Source organism: Solanum verrucosum, unplaced genomic scaffold (assembly GCF_900185275.1).
Source record: "Solanum verrucosum unplaced genomic scaffold, falcon-dt-bn FXZP01000434.1, whole genome shotgun sequence".
NCBI lineage: Eukaryota > Viridiplantae > Streptophyta > Magnoliopsida > Solanales > Solanaceae > Solanum > Solanum verrucosum.
The window spans coordinates 305,966-327,699 of NW_026019848.1; the positions used below are offsets into that span (position 1 = coordinate 305,966).

The 21,734-nt window shown below is 33.5% G+C and overlaps 3 protein-coding genes across 3 annotated transcripts in view; 2 read left to right on the forward strand and 1 right to left on the reverse strand.

Moving 5' to 3' along the window:
- LOC125817435 (serine/threonine-protein kinase Nek5-like) overlaps positions 1-21,734 on the forward strand; it is a 200,868-nt gene that overhangs the window by 60,840 nt on the left and 118,294 nt on the right. The window lies entirely within an intron of this gene.
- LOC125817583 (probable CCR4-associated factor 1 homolog 11) lies at positions 1,059-1,880 on the forward strand. The gene has a single exon (XM_049497130.1). The coding sequence runs from the start codon at positions 1,059-1,061 to the stop codon at positions 1,878-1,880; it is 822 nt and encodes a 273-aa protein (XP_049353087.1).
- Positions 2,000-6,029, reverse strand: LOC125817687 (protein IQ-DOMAIN 18-like). The gene is made up of 7 exons (XM_049497242.1): positions 5,758-6,029; positions 5,153-5,351; positions 4,061-4,155; positions 3,266-3,394; positions 3,038-3,145; positions 2,800-2,940; positions 2,000-2,660 (listed from the first exon to the last, which is right to left on the reverse strand). The coding sequence occupies exons 1-7, from the start codon at positions 6,013-6,015 to the stop codon at positions 2,088-2,090; spliced, it is 1,503 nt and encodes a 500-aa protein (XP_049353199.1). The 5' UTR covers positions 6,016-6,029; the 3' UTR covers positions 2,000-2,087.

Consider the following 21,734-nt stretch of genomic DNA (forward strand, 5'->3'; position numbering starts at 1 on the left):
AATTTAATAACAAGCAATTCAGAACTTCACTTTTATATATTGAACACAACTTCAAACAACACAATGATTACACCAAGATGTAATCTAAGGAATTATAAACTCTTATCCCTTACTCCAAAGACAAAAACTCCACATTTAAGTCTTCTAAACTCTCCAAGTTGCACTAACTTGTTAGACTATTCCTACACTCAAAACTCGATTGTAATTAAACCAATTAATTGCAATATCAAACAACTCTCACAACCTCATAGCACTCCCAAGTAAATACAAAACTCTTTCAATACTTGATAATGTTTTGATTATCTCAGAGATTAACTCAGTTGATTTCACCGAGTTGATGTAACACCTCGCAACTCTATTCTTAGAATGTAAATCGGTTGTCAAAAGTGTATCAACTTGGGTCCGGTGGGATACTACTTGTTCATATATGTTAAGGTCTATTCTTAAGTCTAAAAAATGCTTTCGATGTGAGTTAAGGTCATAATTAACTTTTAGCACAAAATCGAGTTGAGAGGTTCCCTAACGATACATTCAAGGATCAATGAAAATTTAATAACGAAAACTATATAACTAGTAAAATTTTAATAATAGTTCAAATTATTCCCTAGAAATATCATTACCCTATAAAACAAAGATAAAGTCTACATTCATTTTACTATTCTACGACTCTACTCATGAAATTACACTGATTATATAGTTGTTTATCAAAACTACATACAAACACACCGTTTCTATATTTGGAGGTATTTTAAAAACCATATATAGGATTAATAAGGAATACTATATAAGTAGTAAAATTTTAAAAAATAGTTCAAATTATTCCCTCCATTTGGAAATATCATCAATTCATTTCCCTTTTAACTTCTCTTCTCTTCCAATAAAATCAGCTCTCTCTACACTCCCATCAAATCCACAAATCTTCATTCTTCCTTCGAAATCCAGAATTCATTTTCGATTTTGCGTTATACCCATTTCAAATCTTGATTATTCCTTCGAAACCCAGAATTACTTTTCGTTTTTCTGTATACCCATCTCTGAATCTTGGTGAATTTTCAATCATGGATGTTAATGGTGTAGATCCGAATCGATACCCGATTCTGATTCGAGAAGTATGGGCTGGTAATCTCAAAATAGCATTCAAAGAAATTTCTGATTCAATTGATAAATTCCCCTGTATTTCGATGGATACAGAGTATCCCGGCAGAATCTACAATTCCCCGGTACCCTTTTCGCAGCAGTCTCCGGCAGAGAAGTATAATGTGTTGAAATTGAATGTTGATGAATTGAAACTTATTCAAGTTGGGATTACCCTTTCTGATGCTAATGGGAACTTGCCGGAATTGGTAATTAAAGGGGAACGGTTTCGTGTTGTATGGCAGTTCAACTTTTCCGATTTCAATCGGATGTATGATCCCTACGTAGAGGCCTCAATCCAGCTCCTTGTAGACAGTGGGATTGACTTACAAAGGAATCTAGATTTTGGGATTAGATCAATTGATTTCGGTGAGTTGTTGATGTCGTCGGGGCTTGTATGCAGTGATTCAGTGAGTTGGGTAACGTTTCAAGGCGAGTTTGATATTGCATTCTTATTGAAGATTCTCAGGGGGCGTAATCTTCCAGTTGGGTTAGATGAGTTTTTCAAATTTGTGAAGATGTTTTTCGGAGATAAATTATATGATGTGAAGCATTTGACGTGGCATTTTCCTAATGTTCACGGTGGTTTAGACGTGGTGGCGGAACAATTTGGCTTGGTCCGGGTGGCTGGGAGGCAACATCAGGCTGGTTCAGATAGTTTGTTGACGTGTCACGTCTTTTATAGTATGAGAGATGGTTTTGTAGATGGTGTGCCATACGCCGGAGTTTTGCATGGATTAACTTGAAGTGTAATTAAATATCAATTTGATTAAAAGTGTATTGATTTGGTAAAGTATCTCTGTTTTTAATCTTGTGATCTGATATGTGTAAGATCACGAGATTGAAAATACATTTTACATAGTAATAATAATGTCTATCGGATTAATGATCCATGTACAGTTGTACGCGTTTTCTATCTAGTGCTAACCGATATAATAAGTTAACAATGTCTCTCATTGAATAGGGAAAGATAGACGTTTCTTTGTTGCACTTGTTCTTTCTCTTTCTGGAGTCATCGGTATCTGTCTTGGAGTGCTTTGTGACCGTTCTCGAGCCCTAGCTGATGCCGTAGCAGCCATGTAACTTGGCTGATCAACTGCTGTAGGTGAAGAGTTAACATTCACTCTATGGGAGAGAAGAGCCATTCGGTGATGGTTGTTCTCTTCCCTTCTGTAGCGAGGACTAGCAGAGTGAACTTGGATATTTTTCATCTTTAACGGTGGTGTCATGGGCAAGGCGTTGATATTCGCTCTATGGGAGAGAGGAGAAGGGACTACATACGATGAATAGAGCTTTTGTTGATGGTCGTGATAGTATTGATGGTGTAATCTCCGAAACTCAGTGTCCGAGTCAGAGTAAGAACAAGCCGTGTCAATTTCAATGTTCTTTATGCGATCTCTTGGTTGATCGCATGAAGCTCTACTAGTACTTTTGCGATTCTTTTCATCTATTAGGTCAAAAACTCTCAAACCCTCGTCAAGTTCTGTATTGCTACTTGAATCTTCATCCTTATTCGAGGTCCACATCTGTAATACAAAAATTTGAAGCTATTAGACGACGTACTTGAGGTTCTCTACTAACTAAAGAGGTGAATGACTTCTAAAAAAAGTATTCGAGGAAATATGAGAAGTTGACTAAGTAGAGAAAAGAGTCGAATATATATACCTTTCGAGAGAATGCATGAGCAAGAGTATTTTCGCGCTTTTTAGCAGCTGCCTTTGCTTTGTGTAACAAAGCTTCAATTTTTTCTAGGGCATGTAAATGATCATAACCATCGTTATCCGGAATACTAGCTTGATTTATAGACTACATAAACATGAAAAATAACATATAAGTATATTTTCTGTGTCGTTCCAATCTTATCGGATGTTCCCAAAGGCTTTAATATAAATTAGACACTCACATTGGACTCCTTATCATTGATATGAAGCTCTAAAATGCTTTTTGGCTCTTTGAACATTGAACCACAATTAATTCCTTCACAAGATAACCTTCTACGTTGATCACACACCTGAACATTTTTAGTTTAACAGTTCTGAACTAGAGTTTTATCGTTTATTGAGTTCTAAATAAACTATTTGTACATATAAAAAAAATTTAAATACAAATATAAGATTTGAGTCAAAATTACCTGAGTTTGCACGCGAACAAGAGATTGCATGCATTGGAGGGTAATTTGCGCTCGTTTTCGAACATTATGGCCTCTTATTAGAGCTTGCAACTTTACGACACCCTTGAGCGCTCCAAGTGCTTTTCTTGCCTAAAATATACACACACAAAAAATCATTGAAAATGAGTGTAGGATTAAACAAAAGTATCAACATATATGTAGGGAAAAAAAGAAGAAATGAAAAAATAAATAAATTGTGTTTCCTCTTCTTTTCTTTTTTAATCGACTGTTCTTAAATCATGAAATGACGCCTTAAAAGTATTTATGTAATCTATACCTATATGATTCATATAATAAAAGAGGTGATATGACATCTCTAATAAGCGACTATCACGAATTCACGATATCTTTATCTAGAAAAGAAATGAGTAAATCTTTTTCCAATATGATATACTCTCTTTCTAGTTATGTCACCTATTATTATTGAATGTAAGTTAGATACACAAATAAAGAATTTGATCGAAGCACGGATTAATTAATTAGTAATCTAAAAATAGTAATTAATCTATTACTATAGATTAAAATGCATCAATAATATTAAAACTATACACTAACAATCATGGAATATAACTTACTTATTAAAAATCATACATGAATTAAGTAGTATACCGATTATATATGTTACATTATTAACATAATTTAACATGCGATCAAAACAAAATATTATAATCGACATCATTATATTGCGAAAAATAATTTTTTTTTCACCATCGATAAAAAATATACAGACAATTATAAAGGTATATTTATACATACCAAGTACCCTCTGAATGTTGTCTGAATGACAAGGATGGCACATTGTTGTTTAACTAAAATAGGAGGTTGTGTGAGCTGAGTGATGTCTATAGTTGCTTGTGTTTTAGCAATTGCTACATCAGTGGCTATTGTAGAAGTTGTAGCGGCTGAGAAATTTAGATTATGAAATTTATGAGTAGATAAATAGAAAAAATATAGAAAGAAAAATAATAATTGAATTAAAGAATGTGATTATTTTATAAGATCTACGATTGTTTAGATTGAAATATTTATAAGTTTTTTGTAAATCTTTTAATTTTCCTTCTTTTTTAATTTATATGGCGCTTTTGTTTCAAGAGATTTAGCTCTCGTTTGGTCATAGATTTTGAAGTTGAAAATTGAAAATTAGAGTTTTTGAATTTGTGATTTTTGGAAGTTGATTTTGTGTTTGGACATGCATTTTACTTAGAAAAAAATTTAGAAGTTTTGTGATTGTAAGTCTCAAAAGACTCAAAACTGACTCACTAGTCTGAGCCGATTTTTGAGAACTTGATAATATTTTAAAACTAGATTTTCAGAATCTGATCAAATTTTATAGTTGAAGATAAATTTTCAGAATTTACTCCCAAAACTCTATGGTCAAAAGTTAGCTTAGTATGACTAGTCATGAAAGCTAAGTTGAATTAGATTAAATCAATATTTCAAAATCAAAATTTATATATTCAAAAGCTATAAATATGAAAGTACTATTAGTTACTCCTGATTTGTTTCATTTTACTTGGCCTATATCAAAAATAAATATTTCATTTTAATTCACTTGTCCATTTTATCAAATCAAGAGAGTTTTTTTTTCTCATACTATCCTTAGTATTAAATAACTACGTAAAATAGTATACTAGTTAAATTTAGAGTTCAAGAAAATCATTAATGAAGTTAGTTTAGTAAAATACATCTCTAATTAGTCAATATGGTACGAAGAAAGTACATTGTTTTCTCATATCAATAGAATAAAAAATTGTGTTAGTAAAAGTTTATAAATAATTTGGATCTCGAAAAATGAAAAGAATCACGTAAATTGAGACAAATAAAATACAAATACAGAATATGAACAACCTGATAAGCTAGATCCGCCCCTAGTCATAGCTACTCCAATTGCTCCTTTTTGCTTCAAATCAGCATTTTTTGGCAAAAAATTTGTAGCCAAATTTCCTTTGCTTGTTGTAGCTGCATTTTCTTGATCGTGATTGTGATGAATTAATGTTGTTTCGTGAACAGTAGGTTTTCGGAAGATCCATCGTCGTTTCCCCCTCTTCTACAAATAAAAAAAATTGAAATTAGCTATGAACTTCGTTACTAGTCTATGGCTAGATTGTTATTCAAGGATAGAATTTATCCGTCGTTAATTTCTATATTTCTAGTAGTGAACTAATCAACAAAATAACTCTAGATCTTCCCTCTATGTCTCATAATGTTACTATCAAGAATTAGCAATGGACAACTTTTGTAGCTAAACGAAAAATAATATTGTGATCACATTTAATTTTTTGCTCTCCTGATGACTTGAACCTAGAATTTTAGAGTTGGAGGTGAGGATATACATAATACTTTACATCTGAACAACCCCTCTTGTCTGCTAATTCTATTTAGCGATGAATTAGTTGCAAAAACGATCATTGCTAGTGTAAATTAATTAACATGTTTATAATTAAGTAGTTTACCTTTTCTTCTTCTTCTTGGTCATGAGCTTCTTCTCTTCTTCTAATACTTTTGATATCATTCTCTTTGATAGGTGATCTAAAAGCCTTCTTCATTAACCCTAACCAAGAAGGCCCTCCAATTATACTCTTCCCTATGAAACATTTTGTTAGCAAACTTTCATCTTGTGTTACTAAACTTAGTTGATGATCATTTGTTGTTGTTGTTGTCCCTTGGCCTTGTGTTTGCTTGCTATATGAGGGGATATGTTTCTTCTTCATAATTTTGTTACAAAATGAAAGCTTATTAAAAACATAAAATACTTTGATGTATATATATATAAGTAAAGGTTAAAAAACTTTCTCAAAAGATTGATTGCTTCGTTCTGAGGATAACATGTAGACGGCCAGATACACTCTTAAATACATATACACGGGAGAGAAGCGAGCGACAGAGGGAGAGAGAGAGTGGGGAAAGAGGCGAGCGAGATAGGAGGAAACGAGCAAGAGAGTTATAAGTGTATCTCAGACACATGTGAATCACTCTAGATACATGTATATGGAATACTAGATATATACATTCTGAACTACAGATATATATGGAGAGAGACGAGCGAGTTAGTCAGAGGCGAACCCAGAATTTGAAGATGCTGAATTCGAACCCAAGTCTCGCAGGTGGATCCTCTAGCTTGTACCAACAACACAATGACACTCTTATGTTTTTCATGGGTGCATTGTTAATTATATCTTAATTTCTATTAGTTTCTCACGAAAAATATACATAGATATACATGATTTTTTCCAATGTTAACGGGCGCATGTGCACCCCCACCTAGAGTGGTGGATCCGCCTTTGGAGAGAGTCATTGTATCTCAGATACATGTGAATCCACTTGAATATAACGTATCTAGAATACACATAATTTCAACCTCATGCATCCGAGATATATATATCTGGACATGACCAAAATCTAACTAATAGTAATTCTAAAATGAAAACACTTGAGTACGTCCTAAATTAATGAGATTTATGTTATTTATTTTTATTTTAATTTATTTATCTAATTTTAATTTGACACAAAACAACGATTGCTTACAAAGAAAAAGAAAGGTGAAATCATGCATTGTGGACATGCCAAAGACATAATGTTGAACATGTCAGATAGTTGGATACAGCTACGTCACGAGTTATGATTTATCGAGATAATTAAAAGCTGCAAAAAGCATATATTATATGGAATTGTTAGCTAGTGTTGGCCTTTTACTACTTTCATTTTCCTTTTTTGCATTCTTCTGGAAAAGACAACTGACTAGATTCTCTTTGGCTTAGCATGTCATTATAGGAGCTCGTTTGAACTTAAAAATGCATATGTTTGTCCTTCGGGATCAACTCATGCCATTAATAAGGTTTTAACAGATGTTCATGAAAAATTTCGGTCAAAAATAAGCCGGAATTCCCAATTATCAAAAATTCATGGACTATAACACACAAAAATCAGTAAATCTGGATTTTTTTGCTTTGGGGCTCGTTTGAACTTGAAATGCGACCGCTTTTTTCTCGGGACCAACTCACGCCATTAATAAGGTCTTAACAAACGTCCGTGAAAAATTTCGACAAAAAATAAGCCGAAATCCCGAATCACCAAAAATGTAATTGTGTGGTAATTATTTAGTGACAATAATATAATTGTTACTTATTTTATATCTAATAACAATAAATAAATAAATATTAATATTTAAATCAACATTCTATATAACTATCGCTAAAGGCTTTAAAGAATTTGAATACAACAACATTATAAACTCAATGTCACTAAATATTTTTGTGGCAATAAATATTGTCGCTAAAAGAAAATCTATTGACACTAATTAAATGTTTGTTTTGTTGTAGTGAACCAAGTATTTTATATAGGAGAGCTATGTACTTTTCATTAAAAATGGCGCTAGATGTACGAATAATCAATATTATGTTTGATAATTTTATTTTTTTACATAATGAAATGACATATCAGTATTAGAAATATAAGATTTTTTTCACTGCAAATTAATAAAAAAATTATGTTATACAACACATGATAAAAAATAGATTCTTATAAAAATGCTGAAATAGCCATTAAATATTTTGTTTTTTCTTATTAATTTATTTAATCAAAACATTTATGAGAACAAACACTCAATTTTTTTAGTGATAAATTTCAATGAAAAAATAAATTTTATCCATACTATTTACAATTGACTATATACTTGTGATACATAATAATTAAATTAATACCAAACATGATAGTAATGATACTACTTTAATTATGACATAATACATAAATATGTCCTTTAATTTGACCTTATTTCACATATATACTCTTCAACATTGAGTGTGCACAAGTAGACACTTAAACTTTTATAAAATGAACAAGTAAACACATAAGTCCTATGTGGCATAATACACACAGAACAACACGTAGGATGCAAATTGCCATGTAGGATGTCATGTAAGACACGTGTGTCTATTTATTCATTATTACACAAGTTTGAGTGTCTACTTGTGCATTTTCAAAATTAAAAGGCATAACTATAAAATGAGGCAAAGTTAAAAGGCATAGATGTATTATGCCTTTAATTATTATGTACAACAATCTGATGAAGAAAAGTATCCTAATTAAGTACTTTTTTATCTTTTCTTAATGGTCAATATTGTTAGTTCTTTTCAGGCATAACCTTTTAACTTAGCTTAATCTCATTTCTACGTGTCTCAATTTTGAACGTGCATAAATAGATATTTAATTTTTTATAAAGTTGAGCAAGAGCTACACGTATCTTACAGAAAATTCGCATGAGACACACTTAAATTGATCCGACAACTCTTTAATATCAATTTTCACGTGATATGTTTAAAACCACATTATTAAAAAAATATCTTGATACTTTTCACATATATTTAATTTAATTTAAGACCATATTTTAAAAAAAAAAACTTAAATCAGATAACAAATTAAAACGAAGAAAACAATAATTATACAGTGCCAAAGTGAAAAATGTATGTAGTTGTTTTCTCTTTTTCTTTTTCCTTTAAATGTCCATTCTTACACATGGAGGATGTCAGTCGCTACAAAATAAATTGAAATTAGTTACAAACTTAATAGTTAATTCATTATTAAATTATTTTCAATTAACATTAACTATTTGATAATTCATCACTAATTAGAATTAACCAAAAATTGCAATATATTTAATTATAAAATCTATCCTTATTATTATTATTTTTTAATTATAATAAACTATAGATAAGCCAGAAAGCAAAGTGCCCCCTACAATTATATTCATAAAAGAAAAAGCATGCAAAGCCACAGAGTTCAAATGCATGAAAAGTCGTGGAAGCAGAAGAAAGATATATAAAGGTTATATACTCTTTAATTAGTGGCCAAAAAGGAAAAGATAAAGAAGAAGAAGAAGATAGCTTTTGAAAATTGTTGGAGTTATTTGAGCTTATTAATTAAAATATTATAAAGTATTTCATCATCTTTCATGTTAATGACTATTATGGTCCATAATATTTCCTAAATCTTAGAATAAGTGTCATTTTAATTAAAGAAAAATATATATTATATTTATTAATTTCTTAATCACTGCATTAAAAATGATCTTTAGCGGCAATTTATTAACGGCAATAGCTTAATTGCCGTTAAAAATGTATTTTTAGCGGCAATTAGCACTCTTTGTATATGTCCCTAAAACCTTTAGTGACACTGGATCTAATGACACTTAACTAATGCCAGTAAAAACTTTAACACTCTTTATTAATGTGTCTATTTATTACCTCTAAAAGTTATTTTTGTTGTAGTGAATTGATGTATTTTTTGTCAAGGTAACACTTATACTTGGGATGGGAGGGAGTAATTATACACTGTGGAAGTTATTATTAGTATGATTTAGCTCTCTGGAAAGATTTGCAAGCTATTGGACAGAGCGAGATGTATTCAGTGTGCACCCAAAGGATACCCAGTGGTTGTCGATTTTCTTATCAAAAATACAATTTTAAACAAGAAATACATATACACTACTATAGCATGTTGGTTGTGTTTATGTTGCGAAAATATTGGCGATTACCTAGCACTTAATCACAAACAAAGTACTATATTTGGAATAGATAACTCCCCCAATTTGAAGACTCTACAAGTAGACAAGGAAGGGATAATTTTTGTTGTAAATGAAATATCAAGTACTATATCGGATAGTGTTCGATATTGACATTGGAGCGGATTTCTTTCTCATCAAAGTAGGTGTTCGCTCCGCAGCACGAACAGGTCGAGATGCGACGTCGATCACATCGGGTGGGGCCATTCTCCCAGAGCAGAGCTTGAAGCAAGGGTCAGAACTTTAGGCGGGGCCTCTGTCGATAGAGCTAAAGCAGTCATTCATTAATCCACCCTCGACATACTAAGCAAAAGGGCTGATCCAACTACAGAACAAATACAGACATAAAGATAAAAAATACTGCACAGAGCGCCCGCTCTAAAAAGCTGCCCTCCGACATTCGTCCTTCAAACTACCCACCAATCATCCAACACAACCAACTATTCATAAAAGAGAAATGAATTACAGAAATCAGTGAATGAAATAAGGCGGAAAAAAAAAAGACCTAGGAACGAGCAGGGAGGATTGGTTTCCCCACCTTAAAGTACCGAGCATTTTAGGATGGATCTATGATTTCAAGTCCACTCGTTGATTTCGAGAAAACCGAATCAATTGACTTTTTTCCCAGCGATGCCTCCAACTCGAGATTTTGATTCATAGAACTGGCCATCAAATGTTGCGCATCCAACAACTGAAAGAGCTTGCGGAGAAGGGTTGAGTTGCGTAATAGCAGATTCGTAGGTCAATAAATCGTTGGATTTGAAATCGAACTCTCTACCTTGGGCGGATATGAATTGAGACTTTCAATGGTCCGCTCTTCTCTCCTCGTGATCGAAGCTGACCCCAGAAGTTGGGTATGTTGGGTTTTATTTGCCCTAAATTTCTTACCATAAATAAGTTTTCCTTTTAGAAAAAGGTTTTAATATTTTACTAGTCCTTTTCTTGTAGGAAAGGTTTAGGACTCTATAAATATAGGCTTGTTCCTTCTAACTTAATCAGCATTCACAATGTAGTCTTAAGGGCTTTGAGAGTTTTGGTTAGGGGGAGAATTTGTGGGTCACAAGCTTGATACGTTATCACTTGTGTGAACCTCCCATGTATTCCGAGTGAATTGGTTGAGGTTATTTCTCTCTATATTTTGTACTCTCATGTTTATATAGTGGATTGCTCATCTCCTTTGTGGACGTAGGTCGATTGACCGAACCACGTTAAATTTGTCTTTGTATATTTCTCGTTTGTCTTCTTACTCATGGTCTTTCGAGGTTTGCTTTGCTATCTTCCGCTTTACACCTGCTTATTTCAGTCATAACAAGTGGTATCAGAGCGAGGTTTTCCATATGGAGGGGAATATGAGCAAGATGGTTTGTCTAAACGGAAGAAACTACAACATATGGAAAAGCAAGATGAAAGATCTACTGTTCGTGAAGAAGATGTATCTTCCCGTTTTTGCTGCTCATAAACCTAAGACTGTGACCGATGAAAATTGGGATTTCGAGCACCAACAGGTATGTGGATATATAAGACAATGGGTTGAAGATAATGTTCGCAACCATATTGTGAATGAGACACATGCTAGAACATTGTGGGAAAAGTTGGAGACGCTTTACGCTTCAAAAACTGGCAATAACAAGTTGTTCTTGCTAAAGCAATTGATGACCTTTAAATACAAGGAGGGCAGTCCTATTCTTGATCACATAAATGATTTTCAAGGTGTTCTTGATCAGCTATCAGGAATGGGTGTTAATTTTGATGATGAAATACAATGACTTTGGCTTCTTAATACTCTACCGGATTCTTGGGAAACTCTTTGTGTCTCTTTAACAAATTCTGCTCCTGGTGGTAAGGTGACTATGGAATATGCAAAAAGTGGTGTGTTGAATGAAGAAGTTAGAAGAAAATCTCAAGGCACATCCTCACATTCAGATGTGTTGTACACAGAAGATCGAGGGAGAGATAAGACAAGAGATTCAAAGAGTAGAGGTAAAAGTAGAAGCAAGTCAAGATTCAGGAATCCAAATATTATATGCCATCATTGTGGAAAGAAAGGACATATTAGAAGATTTTGCAAACAATTGAAGCAAGATCTTAAAGAAGGGAAGAAAGAAGAAAATAATGGAAACAATGTTGTTGCTGTTGTTCGAGATGACCTTCTTTTTGCTTGTGATAAAGACGTCATCAATTTTGTATCTCAAGATGCAAGTTGGATAGTAGATTCTGGAGCTACATCACATGTCACACCGAGAAAAGACTTCTTTTCATCTTATACTTCTGTTAACTCTGAGGTGTTAAAGATGGGTAATGCTGGTGAGGTTAAGGTGTTTGGAGTTGGCACTATTTGTTTGAAAACCAATACTGGTTCAACGTTAGTCCTTCAGAATGTCAAGCATGCTCCAGACATTCCCCTGAATTTGATCTCTGTAGGACAACTAGATGATGATGGCTATCATAATGAATTGTTCAATGGCCAATGGAAGCTCACCAAAGGCTCATTGATTGTAGCTCGAGGAAGAAAGCATTCAAATTTATACGTGACACAAGGATCGATCCTTGGAGACTCTATAAATTTGGTGGAAAGTGAGACTTTATCAGAATTGTGGCACAAGAGGCTTAGTCATATGAGCGAAAGGGGGATTACCTGTTTGGCTAAGAAGAATTTGCTTGCTGGTGTGAAACAAGCAAAGGTAAAAAGATGTGTTCATTGCTTAGCTGGGAAACAAAAAAGAGTTTCTTTTCACAGTCATCCTCCTTCAAGAAAGTCTGAGCTACTGGAGCTAGTACACTCTGATTTGTGTGGTCCTTTTAAAGTGAAGTCAAAAAGTGGTGCGCTTTACTTTGCAACTTTCATTGATGATCATTCTCGCAAGATTTGAGTATATCCTTTACAATCCAAAGATCAAGTACTTAATGTGTTTAAGGAGGTTCAAGCCTTATCTGAGAGACAAACGGGAAAGAAATTAAAATGTATTCGCACTGATAATGGTGGTGAGTATATTGGTCCCTTTGATAACTACTGCAAATCGCAAGGAATTCGTCATCAGAAGACTCCTCCAAAGACTCTTCAATTAAATGGCCTGGCAGAAAGGATGAACAGAACTTTAGTTGAGAGAGTTAGATGTGTACTTTCAGAGGCTAAACTTCCAAATTCATTTTGGGCTGAAGCACTTAACACTGTTGCTTATGTTATCAATTTGTCTCCCGCTGTTGCTTTGGATGGTGATGTTCCAAATAGAGTTTGGTTTGATAAAGATGTTTCTTATGATCACTTGAAAGTGTTTGGTTGTAAAGCTTGTGTGCATGTTCCAAAAGATGAGAGGTCGAAATTGGATGTTAAAACTAAGCAGTGCATCTTCATTGGTTATGGTCAAGATGAGTTTGGATATCGCTTTTATTATCCAATTGATAAGAAGCTCATTAGAAGTCGTGATGCTGTGTTCTTTGAAGATCAAACTATTGAAGATATTGACAAGGTTGAGAAATCAGATTCTCAGATTGATGAGAGCTTAGTTGATGTTGATCCAGTTCCTTATATTGATACATCTTTTGCACATGAAGAAACCCAAGATAATGATCTAGATAATGATCAGGGTGTAGAACCTATAGATGTTCCTATTGGTGATGTTGTGGTTGATCATCAACCAACTAATGCTGAGATGACAAATTTGGATGCTCTAGAAACCTCTTGTAGAAGATCCACTAGAGAGAAGCGAAGCTCAACACGTTATTCTCCTAATGAGTATATCCTTTTGACTGACATGGGAGAACCTGAAGGTGATGATGACGTCATGCTAGATACTCATAGAGATAGGTGGGTAGAAGCCATGGAAGACGAGATGAAGTCACTTCACGAGAATGGCACATATGAGCTAGTAGAGTTACCGAAAGGTAAGAAAGCTTTAACAAATAAATGGATCTTCAGATTAAAGCAAGAGCAACATACATCTACACCTAGATACAAGGTTAGGTTAGTTGTCAAAGGTTTTGGTCAAAGAAAGGGAATTGACTTTGATGAAATTTTCTCTCCTGTTGTGAAAATGTCCTCTATTCGTATGGTTCTAGCCTTAGCCGCAAGTCTAGATTTAGAGGTTGAGCAGATGGATGTCAAGACTGCCTTTCTTCATGGTAATTTAGAAGAGGAGATCTACATGGAGCAACCTGAAGGCTTCATCGTTAAAGGAAAAGAAAACCATGTTTGCAAATTGAGAAAGAGCTTGTATGGCTTGAAACAAGCTCCAAGGCAGTGGTACTTGAAGTTTGAATCTGTCATTGAAAATCAGGGATACAAGAAAACTTCTTCAGATCATTGTGTATTCTTTCAGAAGTTCTCTGATGATGATTTTATTATCTTACTACTTTATGTGGATGATATGTTGATTGTTGGCAAAAATAAATCTAGAATTGTAGTCCTTAAGAAAGAGTTAAGCAAATCGTTTGCGATGAAGGACTTGGGGCCAGCAAAGAAGATCTTAGGCATACAAATTCATCGAGATAAACACAAGAAGGAGTTATCACTATCCCAAAAGGAGTATATTGAGAAAGTACTCAAGAGGTTCAACATGACAGAGACAAAAGTGGTTAGTACACCTCTTGCTAAACACTTTAAGTTGAGTACGACCCAAAGTCCATCTACTAATGAAGAGAAGAATGAGATGTCAAGTATTCCATACTCTTTCGCGGTTGGTAGTTTGATGTATGTTATGATTTGCACTAGACCAGATATTGCACATGCTGTTGGTACCGTTAGCAGATTTCTTTCCAATCCTGGAAAAGAACATTGGGCTGCAGTGAAATGGATACTAAGATATTTGAAGGGTACTTCAGATATGGAGTTGTGCTTTGGTAGTGGCAAGTCTGAACTTGTATGCTACACAGACTCTGATTTGGGAGGAAATCTTGATAATTCAAAATCCACTTCTGGTTATTTGATCACTTTTGGAGGGGGAGCTATTTCTTGGCAATCAAGACTTCAGAAGTGCATAGCTCTATCTACCACATAAGCTAAAAATATTGCTATCACTGAAGGTGCCAAAGAATTTCTTTGGATGAAGGAGTTTATCAAAGATCTTGATTTTGAACAATCAAGGTTTGTCTTATTTTGTGATAATCAAAGTGCTATTTATCTCACCAAGCACTCTACCTTTCATTCTAAGTCCAAGCATATTAGCAGAAAATATCATTGGATTAGAATGGCCCTGGAGGAAAAATTATTTGAGGTTGAGAAGATATACACTGATGACAATCCTTCAGATATGCTTACAAAAGTGGTGATCGTAGACAAGCATGCGTTTTGTAGAAGTGCGGCAGGCATGAAGCCTGTCAAGAGTTCCTCCACTTGAAGTCCATTTGGCCCCTTGGCTGGAGGGGGAGTTTGTTGGGCTATTGCCCGTGTTCCAGCCAAAGGCCCATGGCCTAATCCTACTTGAAAAAGAATTGGAATTATTCTCTTTATTTGGTTTCCAATTCTATTAGGAAAATGATTGGAATAGTAATCCTATTTGGAGTTGGTTTTGGCTTTGTAAGGAAAAGCACAACTCTATAAATAGAGGATGGTCTTGAGAGAATAATTAAGATTGCTCATTAATATTGTCTTTGAAAGACATTAGGACATAAGAGAGGTTTTTGAGAGAGCTTTCAACAAGAGATAAGAGAGAAGAAAAAGGGTTCTTTTGCTGCAGTCCTATATTCCGACCAGCAACCTTCAGATCGTGTTTTCCGATTAACTAACCGTTGGATCGGGCTGAAATTTGTACTGAGTGTTCCTGACATCTTGGTGGTTGATTTGAACGGTGGAGATCGGATTCGGAAGTCAGAAAGATCCTGTTTTAAGTCCCGAACAGCAGCTGGGTTTGGGTGGTGTTTCTTTCTATTTATCTTTTGTTGGTGTAGCTATTGTTTGTTCTCTTTTGGCACTTGTTGTGTAGCCATTAGAAGAATAATTGTAAATCTCTTATTGTTATAGTGAAGCAATTCGGATCTTGTCGATCCCGTGGTGGTTACCTTCGTTTTGAAGGATTTTTCCACGTTAAACTTGGTGTTCTTTATTTTAGATTTTCATTTTTCATCTTTTCGTCACAACAAGTGGTATCAGAGCCAGATTCAATGATGGAGTCAGGTTCAGTGGTTCGATAAACGATGATTGAACCAGGTTAGAAAGATGGGTGTTCATCTTGGCAGGCGTAGTTCTAGCCGCAACCTTTTTGACAGTAATGAAGATTTTTTCAGAGAAGTTCTCTGTGTTGATACATAGATTTGATAGAGGAGATTATGGAGAGGAGAAACAAGCTGTTGAAGATTATGTGAAGAAGGTGGACAAATTTATTTTGTCAGAAATTCAAGCCAAGGGGGAGATTTGTTGGGTTTTATTTGCCCTGAATTTCTTACCATAAATAGGTTTTCCTTTTAGGAAAAGGTTTTAATATTTTGCTAGTCCTTTTCTTGTAGGAAAGGTTTAGGACTCTATAAATATAGGCTTGTTCCTTCTAACTTAATCAGCATTCACAATGTAGTCTTAAGGGCTTTGAGAGTTTTGGTTAGGGGGAGAATTTGTGGGTCACAAGCTTGATACGTTATCACTTGTGTGAACCTCCCATGTATTCCGAGTGAATTGGTTGAGGTTATTTCTCTCTATATTTTGTACTCTCATGTTTATATAGTGGATTGCTCATCTCCTTTGTGGACGTAGGTCGATTGACCGAACCACGTTAAATCTGTCTTTGTATATTTCTCGTTTGTCTTCTTACTCATGGTCTTTCGAGGTTTGCTTTGCTATCTTCCGCTTTACACCTGCTTATTTCGGTCATAACAGGGTATTCCTTCTTAAGAGGACACTAACCCTCTCGAGCTAAAAAAACCCTAGAACTTATTTGTCAGACAATTGCTCCTTTTCGGACTCAAAACATATATATATATATATATATATATATATATATATATATATATAAATAAAAAATTTGAAAAAAAGAAGAAGAAGATAAATGCCACATTTGAGAATCAAACATGTGACTTAAAATTTGTTTGTCAACTTTCTCACTATACAAGAAGCTCCACTTACATTTATGAATGAATATATAAGGAAATTCAATAATTTATATATATACTAATATATTATTTTATCAAATTTGCAAGTATAATTTTTTACGAAGAAAATTCAGTTGAACTTCAATGACTACTACTTTTTTCTAGGTCCCTCGGAGACAACCATTCTATTATTATTGAAGATCTCCATGAAGGCTTGAATGATAGTATTATGGTGAGAAGGAGAATTCAACTTTAGAAAACAATTCAAGAGCTCCTCTAAATCTTCAAATGAGTAGATTTCTTTCTCAATGATCATATGGAGTAGGGGTGTATAAAATTGAATCGAAAATCGAATCAAACCGCAAATTGAGTCAACCCGGAAAAAAAACCTGACTAGTGGTTTGGTATTGGAAAAAAAACACGACTATATTTGGGTTGGTTTGGTTTTAATTAAAAAAAACCAACCCGAGACCAAACCAACCCGACATTATATATGTAATTTTAAAATTTTATTTTATACATAAAAATATTTACTTTGATATAATTTTAAAATATTTCTTATACTATTTCATAGTTTTTTATCTTTTAATATATTATTTCAAGTTTAAAACTCAGAATTCGGAATGGTCCAATAAAGATTATAGTTCATAGATGTTGATAATTATAATAAAACTTAGATCAAAATCAAATTAATACTAATGCAAAAAGAAAATCAATTCAACACTAAGAATGACAATAATATTGAATATTTGTTCTTTAGTTTTACATTGGTTTAGATAATTATAAAATACATAATCTAATTTTAATTTTTCTTAAATATTTAGTAATGTAACTAATACTTATTATACTTGTTTTTGCATGATTTAGTACTTTTAAATTATGGTCATTTTCATTATGACTTTGCAATATTTATTTTATAAGATGATTTTATTATTATTTTTTATTGAATATTTTTGTGTCATCAGTACTAATCTTATATTTTGTGTTATTTTTTTAAGAAACACCTTAGATAATTGTATTTTGGTTGGACTAAAAAATATTTAGAGCACAAGTTAATTATATGTTTGTATGCAAACTTTACCGAAAAAATCCGAGGTTTATTAGTTTGGTTTGATTTATAAATTTAAATGACACAATGGTTTTGTTTGGTATTTGAAAAATCCGAACCAGGTTGAAAAACCCGAAAAAATCCAAATTTTATTAGTTTGGCTTGGTTTATAAATTTAAATTTTTTACACAAATTGTTTGATTTGATATTTGTAAAACCCGAATCAACCCGATCATGTACATCCCTAAATTATGGAGCATTGATTTTTCTTGAAATCATAAAATGGATCATCCGAATTAATGAAGGCCACAAGAAAACTACTAATTTTTGGACATGAATCGACTCGATTCTGAATTCACTTTTGAAGTAGTACATTCATTTTGATCCAAACTACACGGAGGTAACATTTTTTTCTTAATGGAAAAGGTGGTGGAAGTGTGGTAATTATCTTGAAATTAATCATTTAAATTCTTGACACATGTATTGACTTGAGATCTTGAATTTGTCTCTGACTGTGACGAATTGGTGACATAATTTTTGTCAATACTAGGTGGAGATAATGAATCTATGTTAATAATGGAGAAGGGAATGGAAGTGTGGTTATCTTGACATGGATCATCCAAATTCTTGGCGACAACAAAGTTGTCACCAATATTTTTGGGCATGTACTCATGATTTTAGATTCTAAATTCGTCTCTGACTCATGTGACAAATTGGTGTCACCATTTTGGTACGAACTTGAAGAAGTGTGACAAATGTTAGGTGATGGATTTGTGTTAATAGGGATTTTGGGCTTTGGTTCTATAATATCTACTAAATTTGGTTTGCTACAACCCCTACAGCCTACTCCATTGGATATGAATAATTTCCTAAAATTCCATTTTTTTTTATTTTTGAAGACATTATAGAAGTAGATAGGAAGAATGAGTACAATTGGAGTTTAGTTTTTTTTTTTCTTGTCTATTTCTTACTAGTGTGGGGTTTATATATTTTTTGAAATGAGGAAAATAGGGGTAGGTGGTGGGAGGAAAAATATATGGGAATTTGGTGGAAGAAAAGGATTTTAAGGATTGTTTTTGAAGAAAAATTATTTACACCAAACTATATTAATTTATAATGGTAGTATTCAAATGAAATACTAGCTAGGTAGGAGATTTACATGTTTCTCCTTAGCAAAAGTTATGGACAAATTATGATAAATAGTAGATATGAACTTATTACTTTATAAGTGGTGAAATGGTCTAATAGACCCTTATACTTGTATGAGTTTGTATTTTGGGTCCTTTTACTTAATTCTTTGTCAACTGAACCCTTAAATCCATTGAAACTTGGTATTTTGAACCCCTCTTTCATAAGGTCAATGGTGTGTGTAATACAATCACTACACCTCAAATTCCACGTCATTTTTAATTTCCACATAGGAAATAAAATGGTAAAATTAAATTAAACTCCTTAAATTTTATTTGAGAAATCATTTTCTCTTTCTTCCATTTTTTTCCCCAATTTCTCTCCTTTCTCTTCCCTCATTCCAACGCTCTCACCAGTAAAATACAGCACATGTAAGACATTTGTCGCCACCGCAGTGTGGTGGTGGAGCTACCACTCAAAGATGAAGACTACGCCACATTCGATTTGGAAAAACCAGTATATAACCACATCTTATTCTTGCCAGCCCAAAATCACTAGGACACTTACTCCAAAACCCTAAAACACCCACTGCACCCCTTCCAAAATATTAACGATAATACAAGTACATACTGTTAGGTTGAGATGAGGGATATGTTCTTGTCATGTGAAGATTTACAGAAATTGGAATGATTGACATTGTTCAGCTCTGGCGATGTTGAGTAGGTTGGAGGATACGTTGTTACTTGTTGAAGAGTAAAATCGATAAGTTCATTCCTTTTTTTTTGGAACAATAGGAGGAATTTGTATTTGTGAAGACCCTTTCGTAAAGTGATAAAGAATAAATTTGCATAAGAAATGATGAGCTCTTTGAAGAAGATGGAAGACAGCACGCAACAACCAAAACGAAATGGGGGGAAAAATTGATAGAAAGATTTGAAGAGTAGAAAAGCAAAAAAAAAAAGGCTTTTTTTTGTTCAACAATGGTGAATGCATAAATGGAGAAGAACATGACTCTTGATTAGGCCAAATATTGTCATTTCTTGTCTTTTTCGAAGGCCTCACGCACGTAAAATATGTGTATCACACGCACTTTGGATAAAAATGCCACATAGGATGACAGGTCAAAAAATGGGTTCAAAATACCAAGTTTCAATGGGTTTAGGGGTTCAGTTGACAAATAGTTAAGTAAAAGGGACCAGAATACAAACTCATACAAGTATAAGGGTCCATCAAACCATTTCGCATTTATAAGTTAACGCTAAAATATTAAAAATTAAATCCATAATATTCAAATCCTAAAAATTCACCTCCATAAAGCTTTTGTTATGGACAATGAGAAGCTTAGAAGTTTTGTTGTGAATAAAAAAACTTCCTTACCAGAATTTTGCCATAAGCAATAACTACTGAGTTTTCAAGATTTGTTTACTTTCTTGATGGTCTACTTTTGCACAAGGAAATTTTGGGTCATTTATCATTTCAAATTTAATGATAATAAAGTGTTAAATCGTTTTCCAAATGCAATTGTCACTCCCCGAGCCTACACCTTGGACGTGGCCGGCACTCGAGAACCATTGCTAGCCCCAAGCGAACCCTTGGCTTGAGTTTCTTACTTAGCGGAAGACTTTACTCAAGATAAATATACTTTAAAATAATAAACTGAACTTCTCAATAAATAACTTAGAATGTATTATAATAACATTCACTGTCAAAGTGGCAACTCAAGTCTCAAATTACTGAAAAGGGAAAGTAAAGACTCATGAACTAACATCAACTAACTCTGTCTATGAAGCCTTTAAACTCTGAGGGATGTCGGGACAAGACCCCCGATCCTAACAACTGAAATAAGCAAGCAATATAACAAAACATAACCAAGGGATCCTCCGGAAAGCAATAAGGCACACCAACTGACTCTGAGTGCTCAATTGGATCAACGATTCGCTGGATGCTAATCCTGATTACCTGTGTCTGCATCATAATAAAAGGCAGGCCAAATAGCATCAGTACATTGAATGTACGAGTATGCGAAGGGAATTCTAAAACAAGACATAACCTTGAAAGGAACTAAAGAACTTACCTGGCATAACTCAACTGATTTCAATAAAAAGTAGTGTATATAAATGCAGTATAAAGAAAAGCTTTAAAACATGGTTTTCAACTCTATGCATTTAGAAATACAATAATAACTCTATATGTATGCAAAGATACAATATGAACTCTGTTTGCATATAAAAATACAAATATTTCTGATGTATATAAAAATACAAAGTAATGTTGTGGGAGTTTCTCTAACCAACAACCATCACTTAAGAGCTATCGTGATGATACAGCATTTTGCCTCACGCTGTCAGGGCTGTCCTATACCTTGCCGGGGGTATAGAACCTGAACTACTAAGTAGATCCACTAGTCTATGCTAAAAAGCACTAAAGGAATCATCTAAAAAGTATGACTATTTTCTACCCATGATGGCTACATGGTTTATGAGGGTTGTGAGTTGTCTGAACTCTCCACCATATTGGTGCTCAATACTACTCCCAAAATATGATACTAGCTCTTATGTTTAAAAAACATACTATTTCTGTAATTTGAGATAATTGCTCAAAAACTTAGCTCAAAGGCTATCTTAGAAATCAAAGTTTCCTCTCTTGCTTCATTTAGAAAGCGATTACTCTTTTCTGAAAACTAG